At 52.8% G+C, this 21,573-nt stretch overlaps 1 protein-coding gene across 1 annotated transcript in view; it reads left to right on the forward strand.

Annotated features, from left to right (window-relative positions):
* The window catches only part of LOC136152850 (epididymis-specific alpha-mannosidase-like), a 42,626-nt gene extending 21,675 nt beyond the window's left edge, over positions 1-20,951 (forward strand). The window contains exons 8-19 of the mRNA XM_065914308.1: positions 1,845-2,035; positions 3,870-4,008; positions 4,874-5,007; positions 6,602-6,876; positions 12,935-13,126; positions 13,622-13,874; positions 14,964-15,074; positions 15,149-15,341; positions 16,060-16,203; positions 18,735-18,847; positions 19,189-19,309; positions 20,772-20,951. Coding sequence (XP_065770380.1) covers positions 1,845-2,035; positions 3,870-4,008; positions 4,874-5,007; positions 6,602-6,876; positions 12,935-13,126; positions 13,622-13,874; positions 14,964-15,074; positions 15,149-15,341; positions 16,060-16,203; positions 18,735-18,847; positions 19,189-19,309; positions 20,772-20,869 — 1,964 coding nt within the window. The 3' untranslated portion in view covers positions 20,870-20,951. The remainder of the gene's footprint in view (positions 1-1,844; positions 2,036-3,869; positions 4,009-4,873; positions 5,008-6,601; positions 6,877-12,934; positions 13,127-13,621; positions 13,875-14,963; positions 15,075-15,148; positions 15,342-16,059; positions 16,204-18,734; positions 18,848-19,188; positions 19,310-20,771) is intronic.
* Positions 20,952-21,573: the final 622 nt, after the last annotated feature.

Consider the following 21,573-nt stretch of genomic DNA (forward strand, 5'->3'; position numbering starts at 1 on the left):
CCAGGTTTGCCCAACCCTAGGTCCATGGTGGGATCACTCAGCAGGAGAGGTCGTTTTAGAAGAGGTCGTTTAGAGGTGAGGTTATGTGTCTGTCCCCATGGACAGTTAGGAGACCCAGGCTCACAGCAGCATCTACGGGCTGAACATCCCCCAAGGGATCCGGGTGCCTGAGCCATGCCTTTCCGGGGCCTGTCTCTTCCCCGCCCTCACCCCTCAGCAGGCACGGTGTCTCAGCAAGGTTGGCCCCAGGCGGTATCTCAGATGCTCACCTGGGTTGAGATCACAGCTCCTTCCCCCTCAGGTCTGGGTGGCTTTGGGTAAGTGATGTCACCGCTCTGAGGCTTGGTTCTGTCATCTGTGACATGGATTCTAGGAGGACTGGAGGGACTCCCACATAGCGGTTCAAATACAACCACTTCTCTTTTCATTTCCTTCCCTTCCGAAGAGACAGCAGGGTGGGCCCCCAGCTGCAGGGCTGGATCCGGGCTGGGTGCCAGCCTGACTGCCCCAGACCTGGATTTGCAGTGCCTCTCCGGCCTTGGTCTTCTGCCTGAGTGGTGAGAAAGAGGAGCGACATACCTCTCAGGACACTTGCCTAGGGACCTCATGAGACTGGGGGAGGGCTGGCTCCTGGAGTAGCTGAGGGCCTACAAGAAAGTGAGCAGGGTTCCCATTGAGGTGGGTGTGACACTGCCCTGTGGGCGTGGTCACACAGGAGGTGGGAGGGGATAGAGGGTGTGGGCGGGGTTACAATTGAGATGGGTGTGGACACTGCCGGGTGGGCGTGGTCACACTTGAGATGGGAGGGGATAGAGGATGTGGGCGTGGTTACGAGGAGGCAGGAAGCAGTGTCTGGTCTGGGTGGGAGGGTGTGCTGAAAGGTCCAGTGAAATGCGAGGTGGGTGTGGCCAATTAGCCTTCCGCTGGAGAGGCACGGTTTAATCAGAGACTGAACTTCGAGCAGGCTTGGTCCTGATCTGAGCGCAGGGGATCTATGCAGCTTTGTCTAGTTGGGTCCGTGCTTGGAGCTGAGGCTGGGGTCGCCGGTGCCCTGGTCTCTGTGCTCAGCTTCCGGGAGGAGCTGTGGAGGGCCCCTGCGTCTGGCCCCTCAGGATGTAGCCTTTCCCCAGTCCTCGCGGCTTCCCTTCCCAGTCGAGCCAAGGTCCTCTGAGGGAAGAACCTAGAATGGAGGCACAACCCAGCCTGGGGAGGAGGCAGGAGGAGGGAACAGCCGGGAACCCTGAACCACCCGCTGAGACACATCCCAGGCCCAAGGTGCTCAGACTCCTGCCCCTTCCACCAGCCTCACACTCTTAGTCCAGGGTCAGGACAGTGGCTCCAGGGCTCTCACAGCTCCCAACCCCTGCCATTCTTCCTTGCTGAGCATCCAGAGAGAACTGCTGAAATGCATGCCTTCCAGGAACCACCTTATCTCCAGAGGCACACAGGGGCTGCCAGCACTCCAGCCTTCCCCTCTGGGTCCTGCCCCCTGGCCCTCATCCCTCTCCTAACTCCCCTGCGGTACTCAGGGCCTTTCCCCACAGGCCGTGCCAAGTGTTGAGGTGCGCACTGAATTCTTGTCATCACAGTCCTTCAGCACTCAGGCCTCTGCAGGCCTGCCCCAGCCCAGCCTGGCCCTGCCAACTGCCCAGGCCTTGCAGGGATCTCGTACCACTGCTGACCTGGCTGGACCGGGAACCCTGAGATCACCCCTGGCCTAGGCTGTGTCCCTGGGGACCCAGGCAGATCCATCTCTGACCTCATGTTCCTCAGCATTTCCCAGGTGGGGATCAGGGGCCTCCGTGGGCATGCCCTCACACCCACTCCTGACCTGTTGCTTCTAGAAATATTTCACGCCTGGACCGGATTCTACGCCTCCCGAAGTGGTCTCAAGGCGCTGGCGAGGCGAGCCAGCGCTCTGCTGTATGCCGGGGAGTCCATGTTCACACGCCATGTGCTGTTGGCTCCGCACCCACACCTGGACCCGGCCTGGGGCCTGCAGCAGCTCCAGCAGCTCCGCTGGGCGGTCTCCGAGGTAACGCAAGGCCTCCCAGAGACAGGACAGGATCGGACCATCCTGGGCTGTGTGCTTCCCCACCCCGACCCCCCAGGCCAGCACTCCTCCCTGTCCCCGTTCACTACAGGTCCACTTTACAGATGAAAACACTGAGGTCGCCTTGGTCACAAGATCTGTGCATGTTGAAGCTGCCCCAAGGCTAGGACCATGGCCTGCCAGGGTGCCGCTTGTGGTTCAGGAAGACACAGAGCGAGATTGACCCAGAGGGGAAGGGCGAGGTGGAGAGGCACTGATGCCCAACAATCCAAGGCTGGGCTCAAACCTCAGTTCAGTTCTGTGGCCTCAGGCTACTGAACTTCCCTCTCTGAGCTCTCATTTCCTCCTTGGAAAATGAGAACCCTATATCCAAATCAATAATACACATAAGTTGTTGGGCTCTGTGCTGCCACAAAGGAAGTTGTTCATAAATCTGCATCTTAATTGTCTCCACTGTACCGACGGGAAAACTGAGGCCGAAGATCTCCTACAACTTGTCTCTTCACTAGTCAGATATGGGCCACACTGCCCATGACATTCATAGCCACTAAAAAGAATTGCTGGCAGGACTAGTCATTGTGCAAGGGGTGAAGAGGATTGACTTTAGCATCCATCAGAGTGGTTGGCCATGTGGCTTCACCTCAGGGGGACTCAAGTTTCCCTTCTGGGAAGAGGATGTCATCCAACCCTATGTGGTACAGTCAAGTAATAGGCCATGTGTGGGGCTTTTCTGGAGCAGGTTATCAGCACTTATTGAAAGGTTGTTGCTGAACCATGAAAAACATCGGATTCTTGGCCTCTGGGTGAGAAGAATTCAATCTGGGGCCAGAGACGAGGCTTGATCACTCAGAGCTTTGGTGTAATAAAGTTTTATTAAAGTATAAAAGAGATGGAGAAAGCTTCTGACATAGACATCAGAAGGGGGCAGAAAGAGTATTCCTCTGCCAGTCTTTAGCTGGATGTTATATAGCTACTAGAAATCTGCTAATCAGAGAAAGGAAATGTCTCAAAACTCAGAGAATGGCACCAGGCCCCTCACCCACAACATTCATTGAGATAATATTAGCACCAGCTGAGTCATCCCGGGCCATAAAATGATTGACATGACTCTTGAAGAAAGGCAGATTTTTATGCACATATACAGTTTCATTAACATAGATTAAGAGAAGAATATAAGAGTATAACATACTGGTTTGTCAAGTGGGCTCTGAGTCCTTAGGGGGAACCAACTAGAAGACAGAGTCTAGGGTAAATACATAGTACATTAACATAGCTTAAGACAGACATTTCCATAAGAAAAGTGCATTGGTTAGCTCAAGGTTGGAGAAAAGTTAAGTTCAGGTGGAACCAGGTATCATTATGGCAACACAGAAGTTTAAGAGAAACCTCTTTTTAAATTTCTATAGAGAAGGGAAAAAAATATAACACTAGTTTGTTTCTGCCTGCCCCTTAAGAGAGAGTTAAAAATGTCTGACACTCCTCCGTTTGGAGACCCCTGACCTTCCTACTTGTTACCCTCTCATTATGGGATGACTGGGTCACAGAGGGAAGCTGGGGAGGGTCCTTTCCAGAAGTCAGTTTTCTGTCCAGGGTCAGGGACACAGTTATGTGTTTTCCCAAGTTCAAAAACACTTGGGCAAGTTCATCGACCTCTCTGACCTCAGTTTCTTCTTCTGTAAAATGGGAGGAACCCCCAATTCTCCAGCAGCACCTGCTGAGAGGGAAGGGGAGTTAGGGCCCAGTGGGTGTGAGGACAGCAGGTGCTGAGCAGAGGCCGGCCTGAGCCCACTCTTGTCCTGCTCCTGCGGGGGCCCAGGTCCAGCACCACGATGCCATCACCGGGACACACGCCCTCAAGGTTGATCACATGTTTGTGGAGCACCTGAGCACTGGGATGCAAGGGGTGCACACGCTGATGGCCTCCATCATCCAGGACAGGTCTCCAGCCCACTCAGGTAGGCGAGGCCCCCGGGGGCACAGTGGGCTCTGGCGGGTGTCTGCCCGGTCACACTGCCCAGCTCCGCCCTCTGCACTGTGTCTGGGTACAGTCCCATCCTGCCTTTAGAGTCTGGGGGCCGGGGGTGCAGCATCCAGGGACTCTGCCCATGCATCCTGGTGTCGGGAGGGGAAAACTTTCTCAGTAAGGGAGTTAGGACTGTGTTCTTCTGTTTCCTGGTGGGGCCGGCTATTCCCATGAGCTCAGAAGGGTGACTGACTCCCCAAGCGAGGTGGAGGTGGAGACCCCAGAAAGGCACCCAGCCATGGGAGCTGCCCGTGCAGATGCCAGGGACTGGACAGTGTGTGCAGTGTCCAGGGATCTGGGAGTCATCAGATGTGGTCTTATCCTGGGGCACGTGGGGTGGAGGATGGAGCATAAAGAGAACCCAGGTTCATACCAGAGACCTCCAGTGCTGACCTTGGTGATTGACCCTGACCCTTCAAGGTCCTGAGAATTCTGTCTGTATATTGCCAAGCGCTCAAGCTTTGGAGTCAGGCCTTAGGACATGGGTCACCTTGGACAACTGACCCTTCTCTCTGCACCTGAGTGTCCTCACCAGTAAAGTGAGATGACAGGAGGAGATGAGTGAGGAGCTCATGGGCCCTTATCTCTGGCTGCACGCTTACCCATCCCTCCTGGGAACCAGGACACAGCTTGAACAGACGTGGATGGGGTTGCACGTAGGAGCCCACATGTCTGTCTGTCCTTCCCCCTGGACTCTGCAGGGTTGCTCTCACCTGCCTCAGTTTCCCTTGTTCTGAGGGGCACCAGGGGTAAGGGGTGGGTAAGGTCAAGCAGTAGAGCCTGTTCTCTGTCTGCAGGCCCAGAGCCTGGGGGACGCCTTGCGGTGGTCTACAACCCGCTGGCCTGGACGGTCACCACCATCATCACCCTGACTGTGGACTTCCCCAGTGTCAGCATCACAGATGAGTCAGGCCGCCCCGTGCCTGCACAGGTAAGGGGGACATCATCTAAGGTGCATGCCCTGTTGCTGCCCCTGCTCTGGGCTGAGCACCCAGAAGTGGGCATCTAAAGGGAACATGTGACAGGCTGCCCTCACTGTGAGGACAGTGTCATAGGGGTGAGTCATCATCAGGGTCAGTGGATCCACCCAGGGGCCTGACCCTGGGCTTTGGACATCTGAGTTGATCCAAAGTTTGCTCTACTGTTCCCACCAAGGAAGGTTTCATGGTATCTTCACCTCCATGGTATCACATGGTACCATCCACCCACTGTCCAGCTCCCCATTGGGCATATATATATATTCCTGTATAAAATTCTACTTCTCATGGGGAAGCCAGTGATAGTCCTCACTGTGCATCTTTATGAAGGTGCTGTGTTAGGGGCAGGCCCTGGCTATGACACCCAAATCCTGTGTGGTCGTTCCTTCCCAGACCTGGAGCTAGACTTGGTTCTAGAGGTGACCCTACTGTCGCCAAGCCAGCACTTGCTTGAAGAAGTGGGAGAGGTAATGCCATCAATCCACCATCGAGCAAACACTCCCAAATGTCTGTTCTGGGTCTGGCCCCAGATGAGTGCTCATCCCTGGACTCTGGAGCCATCCTGGGATTCATGGAACAGACACAGAAATGGACAGTTAAGGCATGGGGTGATGACCTGGCAGGCAGGGCAGTGATTCTTAGCTGAGAAAGAGGAGGAAGATTCCTCTCTGTCATGGTTGGGAGACACGAGGGTGTTGGGTTGAGTAGACCCAACACATAACATCCCCCTCCCCACCGATAGGCACCACCTACTAAGTCTAAATGCTCTTAAATACTACTGAAAACCTAGTATGTGCCAGGCTTTGCTTTAGGCACTGGAGAAACTTTAATAATCAAGTAGACAATAGTTCTCAGGGGGCTTTTATTCTAGTGGGGGATCCAGGAAAGAAGAAAATTAGAAAGTGTAGGAGTGACAGATGACAATTGTGGTGGAGGAAATCCTTCAGGACAGGTTTGGGGTGTGAGGTGGTGACAGGTGTCTTCTTTAGCTCAGAGAAAGGCCAAGCTGGAGACTGTGAAGCAAAACATGAGTTTCTTCAAAGATCCCCCAAACCCTCTGCACAGGACTCAGAAATGACACTTGTTCCCTAGAGAGTGAAGGACCTCTTGTGTGGACATAGTGTCCTCATCTAACTCCCTTCCCTGAATCAGATTACACGGAGATGGAAAAAGGCCTGCAGGGCAACATGGAAACCTCCCTCCTTGGGGAAATTGGAGGATTAAGAGACAAGGGAGCCCCCCTTCAAAGAGGTTGAGGGAACAGCGTGAGCAATGGCTCAGAGGCAGGAACAGGAGGAAGTGTGGGAAGAGGGCAGGTGGTTTGCAGCCATGATGGAGAAAGAGGAAGGAGGGAGAAGAAGTTGGACCCAGTTGAGCAGGGAGGATGCAGGAGAGGAAACCCACTCAGCCCAGTGCTGGATGACCCAGCTGTCTCTGTGCAGAGCAAGCACTCCATCCACCAGGTGTGTAAGCCCAGGGTTTCCAAGGAGACTGAGGCATCTTCCATCCCTGACATCCAACATTCATCTTGTCCCTCAGGTCTTCCAGGTCCAGAGTTCGAAGGAGATGCCCTCTGCCTATCACCTGCGCGTGCTGACCACGATCCCAGGACTCAGTTACCGGCACTACAGCATCCAGCCCAGCAGGAGTTCCCAGGAGGACACTGGGGAGACTGCACCCTTCGTGGCCAGCACCCAGCATTTTGGACACAGACTCAGGAGACGTGGCGGACAAGTGGGCTCCCACCTGGTGCCTGTGGAGAATGACTGCTACACCGTGTTCTTGGACACAGATACCAACCTGATGCACAGCATCTGGGAGAGGTGAGGTGCAGTCATCGCTGCCTCTGAAGCCAGGAGGACCCTGGGCCTGGGCAGGTAATGCCCCACCTGGGTCTCCATTTCCTCAGCTGCAGGGCAAGGGTGTGATGGTGGTGAAGCTCCCTGTAGTGCAACCAGGTTTATGTCTAGTTATGGGAATCTAAGCCAGGTCCATACAGCCTTTCTTGAACTTGTTCCTTCCAGGGATTTTAACCTCAGAAAATGGGGTATTTACTAACACACCCTGGGAAAATATACTAATCATGAGATCAACTTTTTAAAACTGAGAGCCACATGAAATCCATCTATTCACCCACAGTCACATCCACTATGCACTCACACAACCACTTATCTATGCATCTAACCTTCCCGGTTTCCATCCGTCATCCGTCCATCCTCCATCCACCCAATCATCCATCCATCCATCTTTCTGTTGATCCACCTGAAAGGTTGTTGCTGAACCACGAAAAGACGCTGGGATTCTTGGCCTCTGGAGGAGAATTCAACCCGGGGCCAGAGACGAGGCTGGATTGCTCAGAGCTTTTGTGTAATAAAGTTTTATTAAAGTATAAAGGAGATAGAGAAAGCTTCTGACCTAGGCATCAGAAGGGGGCAGAAAGAGTACCCCCTTGCTAGTGTTAGCCATGGAGTTATATACTCTCTAATTAGTTATTACAGTGAATGAAAAGAATGTCTGGGGGTTATAAAGACCTCACTAGACCTACTCCCATAATTTACGTTTTAAGATAATAGGATTAGCCAGAAAGTTTTTTTTCCAGAGACTGTCCTCAAGCAGGGTATATTATTGTTATATAATCCTAAGGAATGTAGAGGGGGAAAAAGTTTGTCCTTTCTTCCTCCTTGAGAATTCCAGACCCCTCTCCCCTTGGGGACCCCTAGACTTCTTATCAAACTGCCTAGGAATTGACTCTCTCACACCCATCCACTGAACTATTCACTCACCACCAGCTATTCATTGGCAGCAGAGAGGGCCCAGGAGAGGCCTCCAGAGTTTGAAGTCAGCCCTGTCCATGGGGAGGTCACATTATGGGCAGTTTCGACACCTCTTCAGCTCTTTGTGCCTCACACCCACTTCTGTTTCTCGATGTGATCTCCTAACAGGATCAGAAGTTTGCCAGGGAGCGGGGCAAGGAACCTGGGGTGGGGGGCCGGGCAGCGGGCAGAGAGTGAGGCAAGGAAAGAGAAGGAAGAGGCAGGGAGAGAAGGGGAAGAAGACAGGGCACACTGGTCTGTGAATGTCACCTGCAGCCCAGTCCTGCCATCTGTCAGCAATCTGCAAGCACAGACCTGGACCCCCTCCATGGGGCTCCCTCCTCCAGTCAGCCCACAGGTCCTTCTTGAGAGGGCATGAGGCACAGAGTCGGGGCTGACTGCAGAGAGTGTGGTGGAGCAGAAGGAATGGGCTGTCACCCAGCAGGTTGTGAGTGACCCGCCCCCCCCCCCCCCCCCCCCCCCCGCCAGGGTCATGCTTTGAAAGGTGGAGTCTGCAGGCCAGCTTGAGCTCAGTCATCACTCAGGCCCCATGCCCCTTCTGGAGCACCCCTGAACAGCCAGCTCCATCTCGCCACCCCATTCTTCCCTCCCTCAGGTACCCCATCCCTAAGCCAGGACCCCAGACAGCGCTTCCCGGGGAAGAGCTCATGTCCCGCTGTCCACCTTCCTTACCCTGGGTGTCTTCAGTTGCTGCTGGCTCAGGGGAGGACAGCGTGTTCCTTATGGGGCCGCCTCACATCCCAGGAGGGGAACTACCAGCGCCTGCTGCAGAGTCAGAGAGCGGAGGCTGTTGGGATTGAGACAGGGCGGTGCAGAGCGGGCTTGGCGGGGATGAGGCCCCTGAGCCAGGCGTGACGCCTGGAAGGGTGGGAGGAGTCTGTGGGTCAGAGGAGGGGGCGGTGGTTCCTGGGAAGGACCTGCGTGTGCAAAGGCCTGAGGCAGGCAGCCTCCGTGGGCACAGACCACCCCAGCGCAGTTTTGCTCGAGGAGGGCCTTTGTTCTTTTATATATGACAAGGGTGCTGCTGAAATTCACTTACCGTCCGAGCCGTCACTTTACACTGTACACGTCTCTGCTGCTCCCTGTGATCGCAGTGTGTACAGGCATCTCCACACTCAGGTTAGGACATTTACATCACCCCCAGGAGAATCTTCATATGTCCTCTTTTCACCTCCCTCAGGGACCTGGCTTCCCTGCTGGCTCAGACGGTAAAGAATCCAGCTGCAGTGCAAGAGACCTGGGTTCAATCCCTGGATTGGGAAGATTCCCCGAAGAAGGACATGGCAACCCACCCCAGTAATCTTGCCTGGAGAATCCCAGGGACAAAGGAGCCTGGCAGGCTAGAGTCTATGGGGCTGCAAAGTCAGACACCCACTGAGCATACACACAGGGCTACCTGGCTGGTGGAATCTTCTGGACTTGCTTAGTTTAGACATTTCATTCAATGGAATCACACCCTCTGGGGCCCTTTGGAGCCTGGTATCCTTCACACGGTTGTTGTTGTTCTGTCACTACGGCGTGTCCGACTTTGTGACCCTATCCATTGCAGCAACCCAGGCTCCTCTGTCCTTGACTCCCTCTGGGAGTTCGCTCGTATTCATGTCCACTGAGTCAGGGATGCCATCCAACCATCTCATCGTATGTCACCCCCTTCTCCTCCTGCCCTCCATCTTTCTCAGCATCAGAATCTTTTCCAATGAGTCTGCTCTTCTCATCAGATGGCCAGCGTATTGAACCTTCAACTTTAGCATCAGTCCTTCCAATGCACATTCAGGGTTGATTTCCCTTAGGATTGACTGGTTTGATCTCCTTGCAGTCCAAGGAACTCTCAAGAGTCTTCCCAAGCACCACAACTTGAAAGCATCAAATCTATGGCTTTATGGTCCACTTCCTCATGGTCCACTCCTCCCATCTTTGCATGACTACTGGAAAAACCACAGCTTTGACTATACAGACCTTTGTCGGCAAAGTGATATCTCTGCTTTTTCAGTATGCTGTCTAGGTTTGTCATAGCTTTCCTTCCAAGGAACAAGTGTATTTAAATTTCTTGGCTGCAGTCACCATCTGCGGTGATTTTGGAGGTAGAAATGAAGTCTGTCACTGTTTCCATTTTTCTCTCTTCCATTTGCCATGACGTGATGAGAACAGATGCCATAACCCTAGTTTTTTGAATGTTCAGATTTAAGCCATCATTTTCACTCTTGTCTTTCACCCTTATCAAAAGGGTCTTTAGTTCCTCTTCATTCTCTACCATTAGAGTGGTATCATTTGCCGATGCAGGGCTTCCCTGATAAGTCAGTTTGTAAAGAATCCACCTGCAATGCAGGAGACCCAAGTCCAATTCCTAGATTGGGAAGATCCCCTGGAGAAGGAATAGGCTACTCACTCCAGTATTCTTGGGCTTCCCTTGTGGTTCAGCCGGTAAAGAATCCACCTGAAATGCAGGAGACCTGGGTTCAGTCTCTGGTTTTGGAAGATCCCCTGGGGAAGGGAAAAACTACCCACTCCAGGATTCTGGCCTGGAGAATTCCATGGACTATAAAGTACATGGGGTTGCAAAGAGTCGGACACCACTGAGGGATTTTCACTTTCACTTTCACCTGCATTCTCAGACTGTTTTTCTGCTGGCAATCTTGATTCCAGCTTGTGGTTCATCCAGCCTGACATTTTGCATGATGTACTCTTTCATGCAGCATCATATTTCCAAGTTTCATTCACATTGCAGTGTGAGTGAGACCCAGATCCTTTGTGGGGCTGATTTATATTCCATTGACAGATATTCCTTGGTTCATTTATCCAGTCCTCACCTCATGGACATGTGGGTGGTTTTCATTCTGAGGCTTTTGTGAGTAAGTTCACTGTGAACATGCATGTACAAGATTTTGTGTTGACAAAAGCTTCCCTTTCTCTTGGGTCACTTCCTAAGAGTGGAATTGTCTGGTCACAGGAAACTCTATGTTTTACACTTTGAGAAACTGTTGGACTGTGTCCCACCCAGCTGCACCATTTTGCAATCTTAACCAAAACTATGAGGTTCCGATTTCCCCATATCCCCCCTAGATTTGTATTAACATGTATACAAATGTATTAACATGTATACAAATATACATTTGTATATTCTATATAGCTACCCTGGTGTATGTGATGTGCTATCTCATTGCGGCTTTGATTTCCATCCACTGTGAACTATAGATGTTGAGCATCTATTCATGGGCCTCTTGACCATTTGTGCATCTTCTCTGGTGAAATGTCATTTTAGATCCTTTGCCCATCTCAAAATTGGGCTGTTCTTTATTGTGGAGTTGTAAGAGTTCTTTCAACTTCGGAAGAATTACTCCGAACAAACCATGTGAAGGTGATGGAATTCCAGCTGATCATTTAAAATCCTAGAAGATGATGTTGCTCTAGTGCTGCACTCAGTATGCCAGCAAATTTGAAAAACTCAGCAGTGGCCACAGGACTGTAAAAGGTCAGCTTTCATCCCAGTCCCAAACAGGGGCAGTGCCAGAGAATGTTCCAACTACTGTACAGGTTCTCTCATTTCACATGCTGGCAAGGATGTATTCAAAATCCTTTAAGCTAGGCTTCAGCGGTATGTGAACTGAGAACTTCCAGATGTAGAAGTTGGATTTATAAAAGCAGAGGAACCAGAGGTCAAATTGCCAACATATGTCAGATCAGGGAAAAAGCAAGGGAATTCCAGAAAAACATCTATTTCTGCCTCATTAATTATGCTAATGCCTTGGATTTGAATCAAAAGAAACTGTGGAGAATTCTTAAAGAAATGGGAAAACCAGACCACCTTACCTATCTCATGAGAAAACTGTATACAACTCAAGAAGCAACAGTTAGAACTGGACGTGGAATAATCAACTGGTTCAAAATTGGGGAAGGAGATCCTCATGGCTGTATAGTGTCACTTTGACTATTTAACTTATATGCACAGTGCATCCTGTGAAATGCCAGGCTGAATTAATCACAAGGGGGAATCTAGATTGCCTGGAGAAATATCAACAATCTCAGATATGCAGATGATACCACTATAAAGGCAGAAAGTGAAGAGGAACCTAAGAGCCTCTTGATGAAGGTGAAAGAGGAGAGTGAAAAAGTTGGCTTACAATTCAACATCCAAAACACTAAGATTATGGCATCAGATCCCATCACATCTTGGCAAATAGAATCAGGAAAAATGGAGAAGTGACAGATTTTATTTTCTTGGGCTCCAAAAATCACTGCAGCAGGTCATGATGTAACACATGAAATTAAAGATCCTTGTTCCATGGCAAAAAAGCTATATGAAATCTGCACAGTATATTAAAAAATAGAGATATCACTTTACCAACACATATCCATATACTTAAAGCTTTGGTCTTTGCAGTAGTCTTGTGAGGGTTTGAGAGTTGGACCATAAAGAAAACTGAGCACTGAAGAATTGATGTTTTTGAAGTGTGGTACTGCAGAAGTCTCTTGAGAGTTCATTGGACTGCAAGGAGATCAAACTAGTCAATCCTAAAGGAAATTAACCCTTGATATTCATTGGAAATGCTTAACTTAACTGAAGCTCAAATACTTTGATAATGTGATGCAAAGAGCCCATTAATTGGAAAAGATCTTGATGCTGGGAAAGATGGAAGGCAAAAGGAGAAGGGGGCAGCAAGAGGTGAGATGGTTAGATAGCATCACCAACTCAATGGACATGAATTTGAGCAAACTCCAGGAGATGGTGCCGGACACGTAAACCTGGCATGCTTTAGTGCGTGGTGTCAGAAGATTCGGACATGACTTAGCAACTGAACAAAAGCAACAACCAGGAAAGAGATAGGATCTGATATCATGTGAGCTCTGGTGGGTCCATACCTCTTTTCTCCAAACCAAGTGCATGAGCTTCATTGAGTGAGCTCACAAATGTCACTGGTGCACTTAGGAGGTTGTTTTTGCTCCCCCCTGTCCCAGGCTGGCAGCTCCAGAGGCTCTGTCAGCCTGGGTCCCAGAATGAGGATGCGATGGCCATGACGATGACACTCTTTTCTCTTTCCTCTCTGTGCAGGCAGAGTAACCGAACAGTACAGGTGACCCAGAGTTTCATGGAGTATCACGTGAAGAGTGATTTCCATCGAGGCCCCATTTCAGACAATTATGTGTTTACACCCGATGGTACAGCGGAGCCCGCGTGGGAGGCTGTGAGGATGGAGATCGTGGCAGGGCCGCTGGTGACTGAGATCCGGCAGGACTTCTACAGGTGAGGGGGGCCCCCTGGCTGTGCTCAGCACGTGGAGGTGCTCACAGGCAGGTGACTGAGGCAATGGGGGCCCGTCCTTGCTTCAGACACCCAGCTCCTGGACCTGGGCTTGGTGCACGGTCCTTCCTCCCTGGAAGCCCCATGACATCATGAGCTGCTCCAGTCTCTGCAGGCCTGCTCTCTGGCCTCCGCTGTGTCACCCTGGGGGCACCTGAGTCCAGAGGTGGGACAGGAGCCCAGGGTGACAGTGACCAGCATGAGAGCAGTTCTTGTGTTTCCATCAGCAGGACAGACAGAGCCGCCAGCATGGCTGGGTACCCAGAGTCTTCAGGGGGCAGGGTCCCTCCTGTTCTCTATTCCAAGCAGGTTCCCCGGCTTCCTGGCTGCAGGAAGGATGGATGGAGGGAGATGGAAGGAGACAAAGGAAGAAAGGAGAAGGGTGGGGTGTCCAGAAGGCTCCCTGGGCCTGACCTACCTGTCCTGCTTCTCCTCCAGGGAGGTGAACGACAGTGAGCCCACGTTCGCCATCTATTCCCGGCTGGCCCATGGGCCCCAGGGATCTGACGGGGAGCTGCTCTGCCATCGCATAGAGCAGGAGTACCGGGTGGGCCCCTTGGAGCTGAACCGTGAGGCCATCCTGAGGACAAGCACCGACCTGAACACAGGGCGGGTCCTCTACTCGGACAACAATGGCTACCAGATGCAGCGCAGGCCCTACCGGCAGGACACGTGGAACACCATCGCTCGGGTATGCTGTCCCGGGGTGTGGCAGCCACAGATCTAGTCCTGGTGGCCTTTTTCCAGAAGGCAGGGGAGCCCCCTTAGGTCTAGAGCATCTCCCAGAGCCCCACTGCCCTGTGTCTGCCCCTAGGGGCTGTGGACCAGGCATGTTCAGACCTGGTCTCTGAGTCTAGGGCCGCCGTGTGTGAGGCGTGTCCCTGAGGTCTGTGTGCACCGCGGGTCCTGCTCAGTCAACGGGTGACCCGCCGGGGGTTGCGTGAGGATTAAGCACGTGGTACCTGGCTAGGCCTGAATGGGGTGTGACCCTCCTCTGCTGCTGTGAGCTGAGTCACAGCCTGGCTGCCAGGGAGGGCTGAGCAGGGGCTGAATTCCAAAATCAATCAGCTTCCAGGGCCTCTCCCTTCATCAGCGTGACCTCGGGCAAGTCCTTGGGTGTCCCTGGACCTCGGTGCTCTCCTAGGAAGAGAACTGTGCTGAGTGCTGGGATGATCCAGCTGGGATGATGCATGCTGGCCATCTCATGAGCCTCCATCTGTGTTAGTTGTCTCTCTCCTTCCACGGGGGCCCTGAGAAGGGGTGTGGTTCCTCCCTGCTCTGTCTTCCTTGAACTTCTGTCCCTTCATCTCTGCAGCTGGTCCTCACCCACTGTGGCCTGGGCTCCAGAGAATCCGGGGAAATCAGCCCAGGACATCTTGCTCCAATAGAACAAAAGGTTGTGTGAATGCTTTCCAGCCCAGACACCAGCCCCTTTCTGGTTGGGAACCCCTGGCTGGGGGTCATCTCAGGCTGGACTGGCATAGATATCTCATTATCTCCCTGCAGCAGAGGGACCTTGTGGGCACATTTTACAGATGGGGAAACCGAGGCTCAGGTAGGCTGGGTCCCCCAGGGCATAAGGTCAGGAAGCAGTGGAGCTGGCTTTGAATCCCAGTGCGTCCATATCACAAGTCAGAGCCCCTCCCCCATCTACCATGCCACCCTGGGCTGCTGCTGCGCTCATGCAGGAGGCCGCCTGGGGCCATAGGGAGACCCCAGGCCTGCTGGCTGACCTTGTCCACTGCCCCCTCCATCAGCCTGCTGATGTTTCTGTCTACAGAATTACTACCCCATGGTGCAGTCAGCCTTCATCCAGGACAGACGAAGCAGGCTGGTGCTGCTGTCCGAGCAGGCGCACGGCGTCTCCAGCCAAGGGAACGGGCAGGTGGAGGTAGGAGGCCCCTCTGGTCACTCACAAGCAGCCCAGGGTCCAGGCAGGCCCGGTCAGACAGTTATCCCTCGCAGGTCATGCTGCACCGGCGGCTGTGGAACAATGACAAGTGGGCCCTGGAGAACGACCTCACACTGAACGACTCCTCCGTCGTCCACCCGGTGCTCTGGCTGCTTCTGGGACCCTGGACCCTCACCAGTGGCCTGCGCCAGAGGAGTGGGCTGGCGCTGCAGCACCGGCCCGTCGTGATGCTCAGAGAGATGAATGGTGAGGTGGGGGTCCTGTCAGTGCACCTGTCATCACTGCCCCCGGGTGAGCCGCCCTGTCTAGGGATGCGGCTGAGCTGGTGCCTGCAGGGATCTGGGCTCCTATGGGGCAGAAGGTGACCAGGGACATCAGATCTAAGCCCCTCCTTGTAAACGTGGGCGTCCTGAGGGTAAAGAGTTTTAAGTGACTTGCTTAAGGTCATACAGCCAGTAGGAGGAATTGAAACTTCTCTTTCAAGAGCAGAGATCCCAGAGGGAGGTGCTGATTGGCCCTGATCAAATCACGTGACCCAGGCCTGACCAATCACTGAGGCCTGGGAGCTGAGAGGGGATGGCAGCTCCAGCTGCAGCCCAGGGTTGAACAGAGCGTCTCCTGGAAGTGGAGGGCTGAGTCCTTCTGGGCAGAGGCAGCCACAGATGACAGCGCGGGGGCTGGCTTCCCAGAACTGTTCACAGAGCAGGTCTCTGTGTGACTCGCTGCAAGTTCTGGAAGAAATGGCGTCTTCTCTCTGGCCCCATCTCCCAGTCTGCAGTTTGAACCGGCTGGACTAGAGACTCAAGGCAGTCTAGGGCATTTGCACCAGCAGGGGCTTCAGCCTGCCTGCGGTGTGGTCGAGGGAAAGAGATCAGATTAAACGGGGGCCTTAGTATGGAGAGCTAAGAATGCCGAGAGGAGACTTTGGCCCAAAGCCTCTCCTTGTTGCTCATCTGCCTTACAGAAACTGCCCACAGAGGCAGCTGGAACGGTTCTTGGAAGCAAAAGGCTGTGACGCTCCCCTCCAGTGTCCACCTACAGATCCTCAGCATCCCCGGCTGGAAGTACAGCTCGAACCACACAAAGCACCTGCAGACTCTCCGGAAAGGTGCGCAGGTGCTCAGGTGTCCACATTCACTCTTGCCTCCACATGTCAGCCTGGTCCCCAGCCCTTCACCAGACAAAGGACCCTCCTCAGAGTCCTCCAGGCTCTGTGAGGTCACCTGGTTCCCTTACCTGCCCAAAGAGGGACCTGAGGCCCTCAGGGAGGCAGGTCACTCAGCAAGCAGAAACAAGGTGGGTCTGGGTGTCGTCAGACGCTGTGACTGTGTACAGAGGGGAGCCCCCAGCAGGGGATCAGGGAGGGCTTTCTGGAGGAGGTAACAACTGCCAGGAACCCATTATTCATATTGGGGCTGCTGCCCCTTATCTGCTCCCTTAACTCCACGCTTCTCAGAGGATGGACTGACTGTGCCTCAACCACTGCCCTGCTCCAGGAGACCCACCTAGGGCAGGCACACTCCAAGTGTCTGTGAAATGAGGAGAAGGTGGAAAAGGGCAGAGGCCAAAGGTCATCTTTGTCTCTGATAGAGGGTGTTGCCAACTGTGGCTCAACTCTGTAGACATGAGAATTCCATCACTGAACCACAGCCTGCCCACTTGTCACAGAAGGTAGCCTCACCTGCGGTGATCGAGCCTCCTCTACTGTTCTGTGTCAGGCTAAGCGCACTGAGAACGCATCTTCCGGGGGCAGCTTGTACCGAAGAGGAGGCGAAGGGGGTCCGTCCTCCTAGTGAGACATCAGTGGAGACTGAATGAGGGGAGCCACAGGGGATGGCGTGAGGCCTGCTGTCTCTCATGATGCTTGAGTCCTCAAGGAATCTCCACCAGCATGATCATTGCCATCATTACCATTGTCTTCACCATCATTGCTATCAGCATCACAGTCATAACCACCATACCACCATCACCAACATCATCACCATTATCACCATCATCATCACCATCACCGTCATCATCACCATTATTGTCATCATCACCACACCATCATCACCATCATCACCATCAACATCATCATCACCATCATCATCATTATCACCACCATCATCATCATCAACGTCATCATCATCATCAACATCGTCACCACAATCACCATCATCATCACCACCATCATCATCACCACCATCACCAACATAATCACCATCACCACCATCATCATAGTCACCACCATCACCATGAAAATCATCATCACCATCACCATCATCATCACCATTATTACCATCATCATCACCATCACCACCATCATCACCATCACCACCATCATCACCATCACCACCATCATCACCATCACCATCACCACCATCATCACCATCAACATCATCATCACCATCAATATCGCCATCACCATTATCACCATCATCATCACCACCATCACCAACATAATCACCATCACTGTCATCATCATCATTATTACCATCATCATCACCACACCATCATCACCACCATCATCATCATCACCATCAACATCATCATCACCATCACCATCATCATCACCATTATCACCATCATCATCACCACCATCACCAACATAATCACCATCACCACCATCATCATCATTATTACCATCATCATCACCACACCATCATCACCACCATCACCACCATGAAAATCATCACCATCACCATCATCATCACCCTTATTACCATCATGATCACCATCACCATCACCACCATCATCACCATCAACATGGTCATCACCATCACTGTCATCATCACCATCATCAACACCATCACCAACATAATCACCATCACCACCATCATCACAATCACCATCTTTATCACCACCACCATCACCAACACCACCATCACCATCACGACCATGACCACCATCACCATCCTCACCATCATCACCATCATCACGAACATCACCATCTTCATCACCATTATCCTGGTCAACTTCTTGTTCTGCTCTGAGAAGTCCTTCCCTGACTCTAGAGCTCTAGTCCCTAACCTCAGCACTTGAATGGAGACAAGAGACATTGCAGACCTCTTAGGCTGCAGTAACTAGGAGCCCACATGCCCTCTTTCCTCACACAGCACAGGTCATTACGTTTCTGTGCTCTGTGGGGTTGGCAGCGCGGGTCTTCTCATTCGGTCACCAAGGACCCAGCATGTGGAAGCTGTACTGCAACACATTTCCTAGGTCTTGGTGGCAGTGACCTGACATATCCACTCTGCGATGGCACCTCATCTTCAGGGCTACGAGGCCATACCACCCTTTACAGGGGCCAAGCTACAGAGAATCTTCCAGAGAACTGGAAGATGGAGGGGCAAGCCCAATGAGGACCTCATCAGGGAACAAGAATCAGTGCCGGCTTCAGTGTGGGTGGTGGGAGGAGGTCGCTTTGGCTGCACCTGGCTTGGAATACCATCCCCCCCTCCACTCCCGCTCCTTCTTGATGCACACCGGCTGTGTGTCTGGGCAAGTGTCCGCCCCATTCTGAGCCTTGTTTGGCTCATCTGCAAAGTGGGACTGTGTTAGCTGCCTCTGAGGGAGGTTAAAGATGTGAAATGGAGGGGAGAGTGTAAAGTGCCAGGCAGAGACTGTTGTCCTCACGGCCACCTTCCTTCTGTCCCTAAGACCGAAACCGCGAGGCCAAGGCAGACCTGCGCCGTGTCCTGCTGCGGCTCCAGCACCTGTATGAGGTGGAGCAGGACCCCGTGCTGTCTCAGCCTGTGACCGTGAACCTGCAGGTAACCTGCCCTCCCGTGTCCTGCCCCGACATCACAGAGTCAGGCCCCCAGGGGGACACGCCCTCGGGAGACACACCCTGGTGCCTGGGTGTTTCCTGGGGCGGCCCCACCTGCCCGCCACCTGCTGGGCATGCTGATCCAGCCAGCACTGGGGGGTCAGTTGCCCCCGGCCTCAGATCCTCATCTGTAAAATGGGGCTGCCCCTCCTCCCGCAGGGACTTGCCCTGCAATGAATGTGGGGGATGCTGGGCCCTGGCCCTGGTGCGGCCGCCCTGCTTCGTCAGGGTCTCTGCTCAGGTCTGGGGTCCGGGTGCTCACCCCTCCCTTGCTCTGTCCTGCAGTCTGTGCTGCGGGGGCTGGGCTCCGTGGTGTCCGTGGAGGAGCGCTCGCTCACAGGGACCTGGGACGTGAGGAAGATGCATCGCTGGACCTGGAGCACGCGGGACCCTCACCGCCACAGAGGTTTGGATGCCCTGGTCCCGGCCCCGCTCCAAGTCCCCAGCCTCACTCCCAGCCAGACCCCAGCTCTGCCCCTGAGGCCTGTGTGACCTTGAGCTTGCTGTCCTTCTCTGGGTCTCAGCCTTCCTGAATCAAACAAAGATTGTAGACTCTAAGCTTCAGTTCCCTTTCCACTTGCCAGGGCTCCGCACAGTGTGTGTGCTCATGAGTGTGTAGCTGAGTGAGTCTGTGTGTGCATGTGTGTGTTCAGCACCACACATCCCACCCATGTCTAGATGAACCCAAGACTTGCACGTGAGCTTACACAAACTCATGTCCATTGAGTCGGTGATGACATCCAACCATCTCATCTCTGTCATTCCCTTCTCCCCCTCCCTTCAGTCTTTCCCAGCATCAGGGTCTTTCCCAATGAGTCAGGCCTTTGCATCAGGTGGCCAGGAGTTTCAGCTTCAGCATCAGTCCTTTGAATGAATATTCAGGACTGATCTCCTTTAGGATGGATTGGTTCGATCTCCTTGTGGTCCAAGGGCCTCTCAAGAGCCTTCTCCAACACCACAGTTCAAAAGTATCAATTCTTTGGTGTTCAGTTTTCTTTAAAGTCCAACTCTCACATCACCAATGGAAAAACCAGACACACTTTTGTTGGCAAAGCAATGTCTCTGATTTTTAATATGTTGTTTAGTGTGGTCATAGACTTTCTTCCAAGGAGTATGTTTTAATTTCATGGCTGCAATCACCATCTGCAGTGATTTTGGTAGGCAAGTAGTCAATGTGTTATAGACTGATAGAATGAAGGATATTTACTTGGATAAAAATGATGTAAGGAAGGAAGGAAAGTGTGTGGATGCAGGAAGATACACAATTTGATAATGGATAGATGAAGGATGAATGGAAGGAAGGAACATGGATGGATGATGTATGCATGAGTAGATGGATGAAAGGAGAGATGGAAAGAAGCTGGATGTTTGATGGATGACGGGAGGTTGGATGGATTGATAACAATGGATGGGTGGAGGGATTGGATTCAGGAATGGAAGGATGGATGGGCGGATGGATGGTAAGGTGGATGGATGAATGGAGGAACCACTTTAACCCCAAGGTGGGCGCCTAAACCCCAGGGTGTGACCCCTCAATGGAGCCCACTGAGATCAAGGGAGGGGCCCCCTCATGGCCTCAGTGAGAAGGCTCCTAGGCACATGCATGGTGCCACAACCCGTGGAGAGAGGAGACCAAGTGTGGCCAGAGCCCACTGTAGGTGACTTCACTGTGCTGGGCCCACAGGGGAGGTCAGAGATGAAAGAGGCCCCCCAGGAGTGGAGTCCTGTCACGAGTGGGTCAGCTGGGGGCTGTGATCGCAGTGGGAGCTACAGACGCAGCAGGAGCCGTGTTGCCAGGGGGAAGCCATGAGGTCCTGGGAAAGCAGGTGGTCCAGGGACCATACTGGACAGACCTTCTCTGCTTCCAGGCAACTCCAGTCATCCATCGCCACCTCCAGGAGGCCCCGAGGTCACCATCTACCCGAAGGAGATCCGGACATTCTTCATTCACTTTCAAGAGCAGTAAGCCCTTGGCAGATTCCTGGTCCCAGGACACAGAAAAGCAGCCTAGAGGGTGAGGGGAACAGCTGCCAATCTGGAGTGCTAACGGCAGGAATTGGATGGATGGGTGGTGTTCTGACTTCTTAAATAAAATCGCATTAAGGACCCGTGTCTTCCCCTGCCCATTGGAGCCGGCCCTTTCTCTTCTCTCCTGTCACAGATGGTAGCTTCACACATGCTCACCCTCCTGCTTCACCTGCAAGAGTCAAAGCCAGGTGTTCTCCCAAAGACAGAAGCAATAATCCACAGGGATGCCAGAATGCATCTGCCTGCATCCTGCCAGATCTCAGCAAGTCCCCCAGGGTTACCAGTGGCCGTGCTGTGTCCCGGGTACCTTCATGGGCTCATCCCAGGGTGGAGACGCCCCTGCTGTGAGGGCTATGCCTAAGATATACGGGAGGGAGCTACTGACCCGGATGTGTGATGCCAAGCTCTGTGTCCAATCTCATACTCTTCCTTTGACCCCTGGAATCACCTGCCTTACACCTGTCCTATATCCTGGGCCACCAAGAGATGAAAGAAAACCACACCACAATTGAAACACAGGACACGCAATGTAAGAATTATTAATATTAAAGGTAATATTCATGCCCACGTTTGTGTCCAAATGATTGAAAACATTCATCAACATGAAACTCTTTGTCCTCCACTATCTCCTGGAGTTTGCTC

The sequence above is a fragment of the Muntiacus reevesi genome, chromosome 22 (genome assembly GCF_963930625.1).
Source record: "Muntiacus reevesi chromosome 22, mMunRee1.1, whole genome shotgun sequence".
Taxonomy (NCBI): Eukaryota; Metazoa; Chordata; class Mammalia; order Artiodactyla; family Cervidae; genus Muntiacus; species Muntiacus reevesi.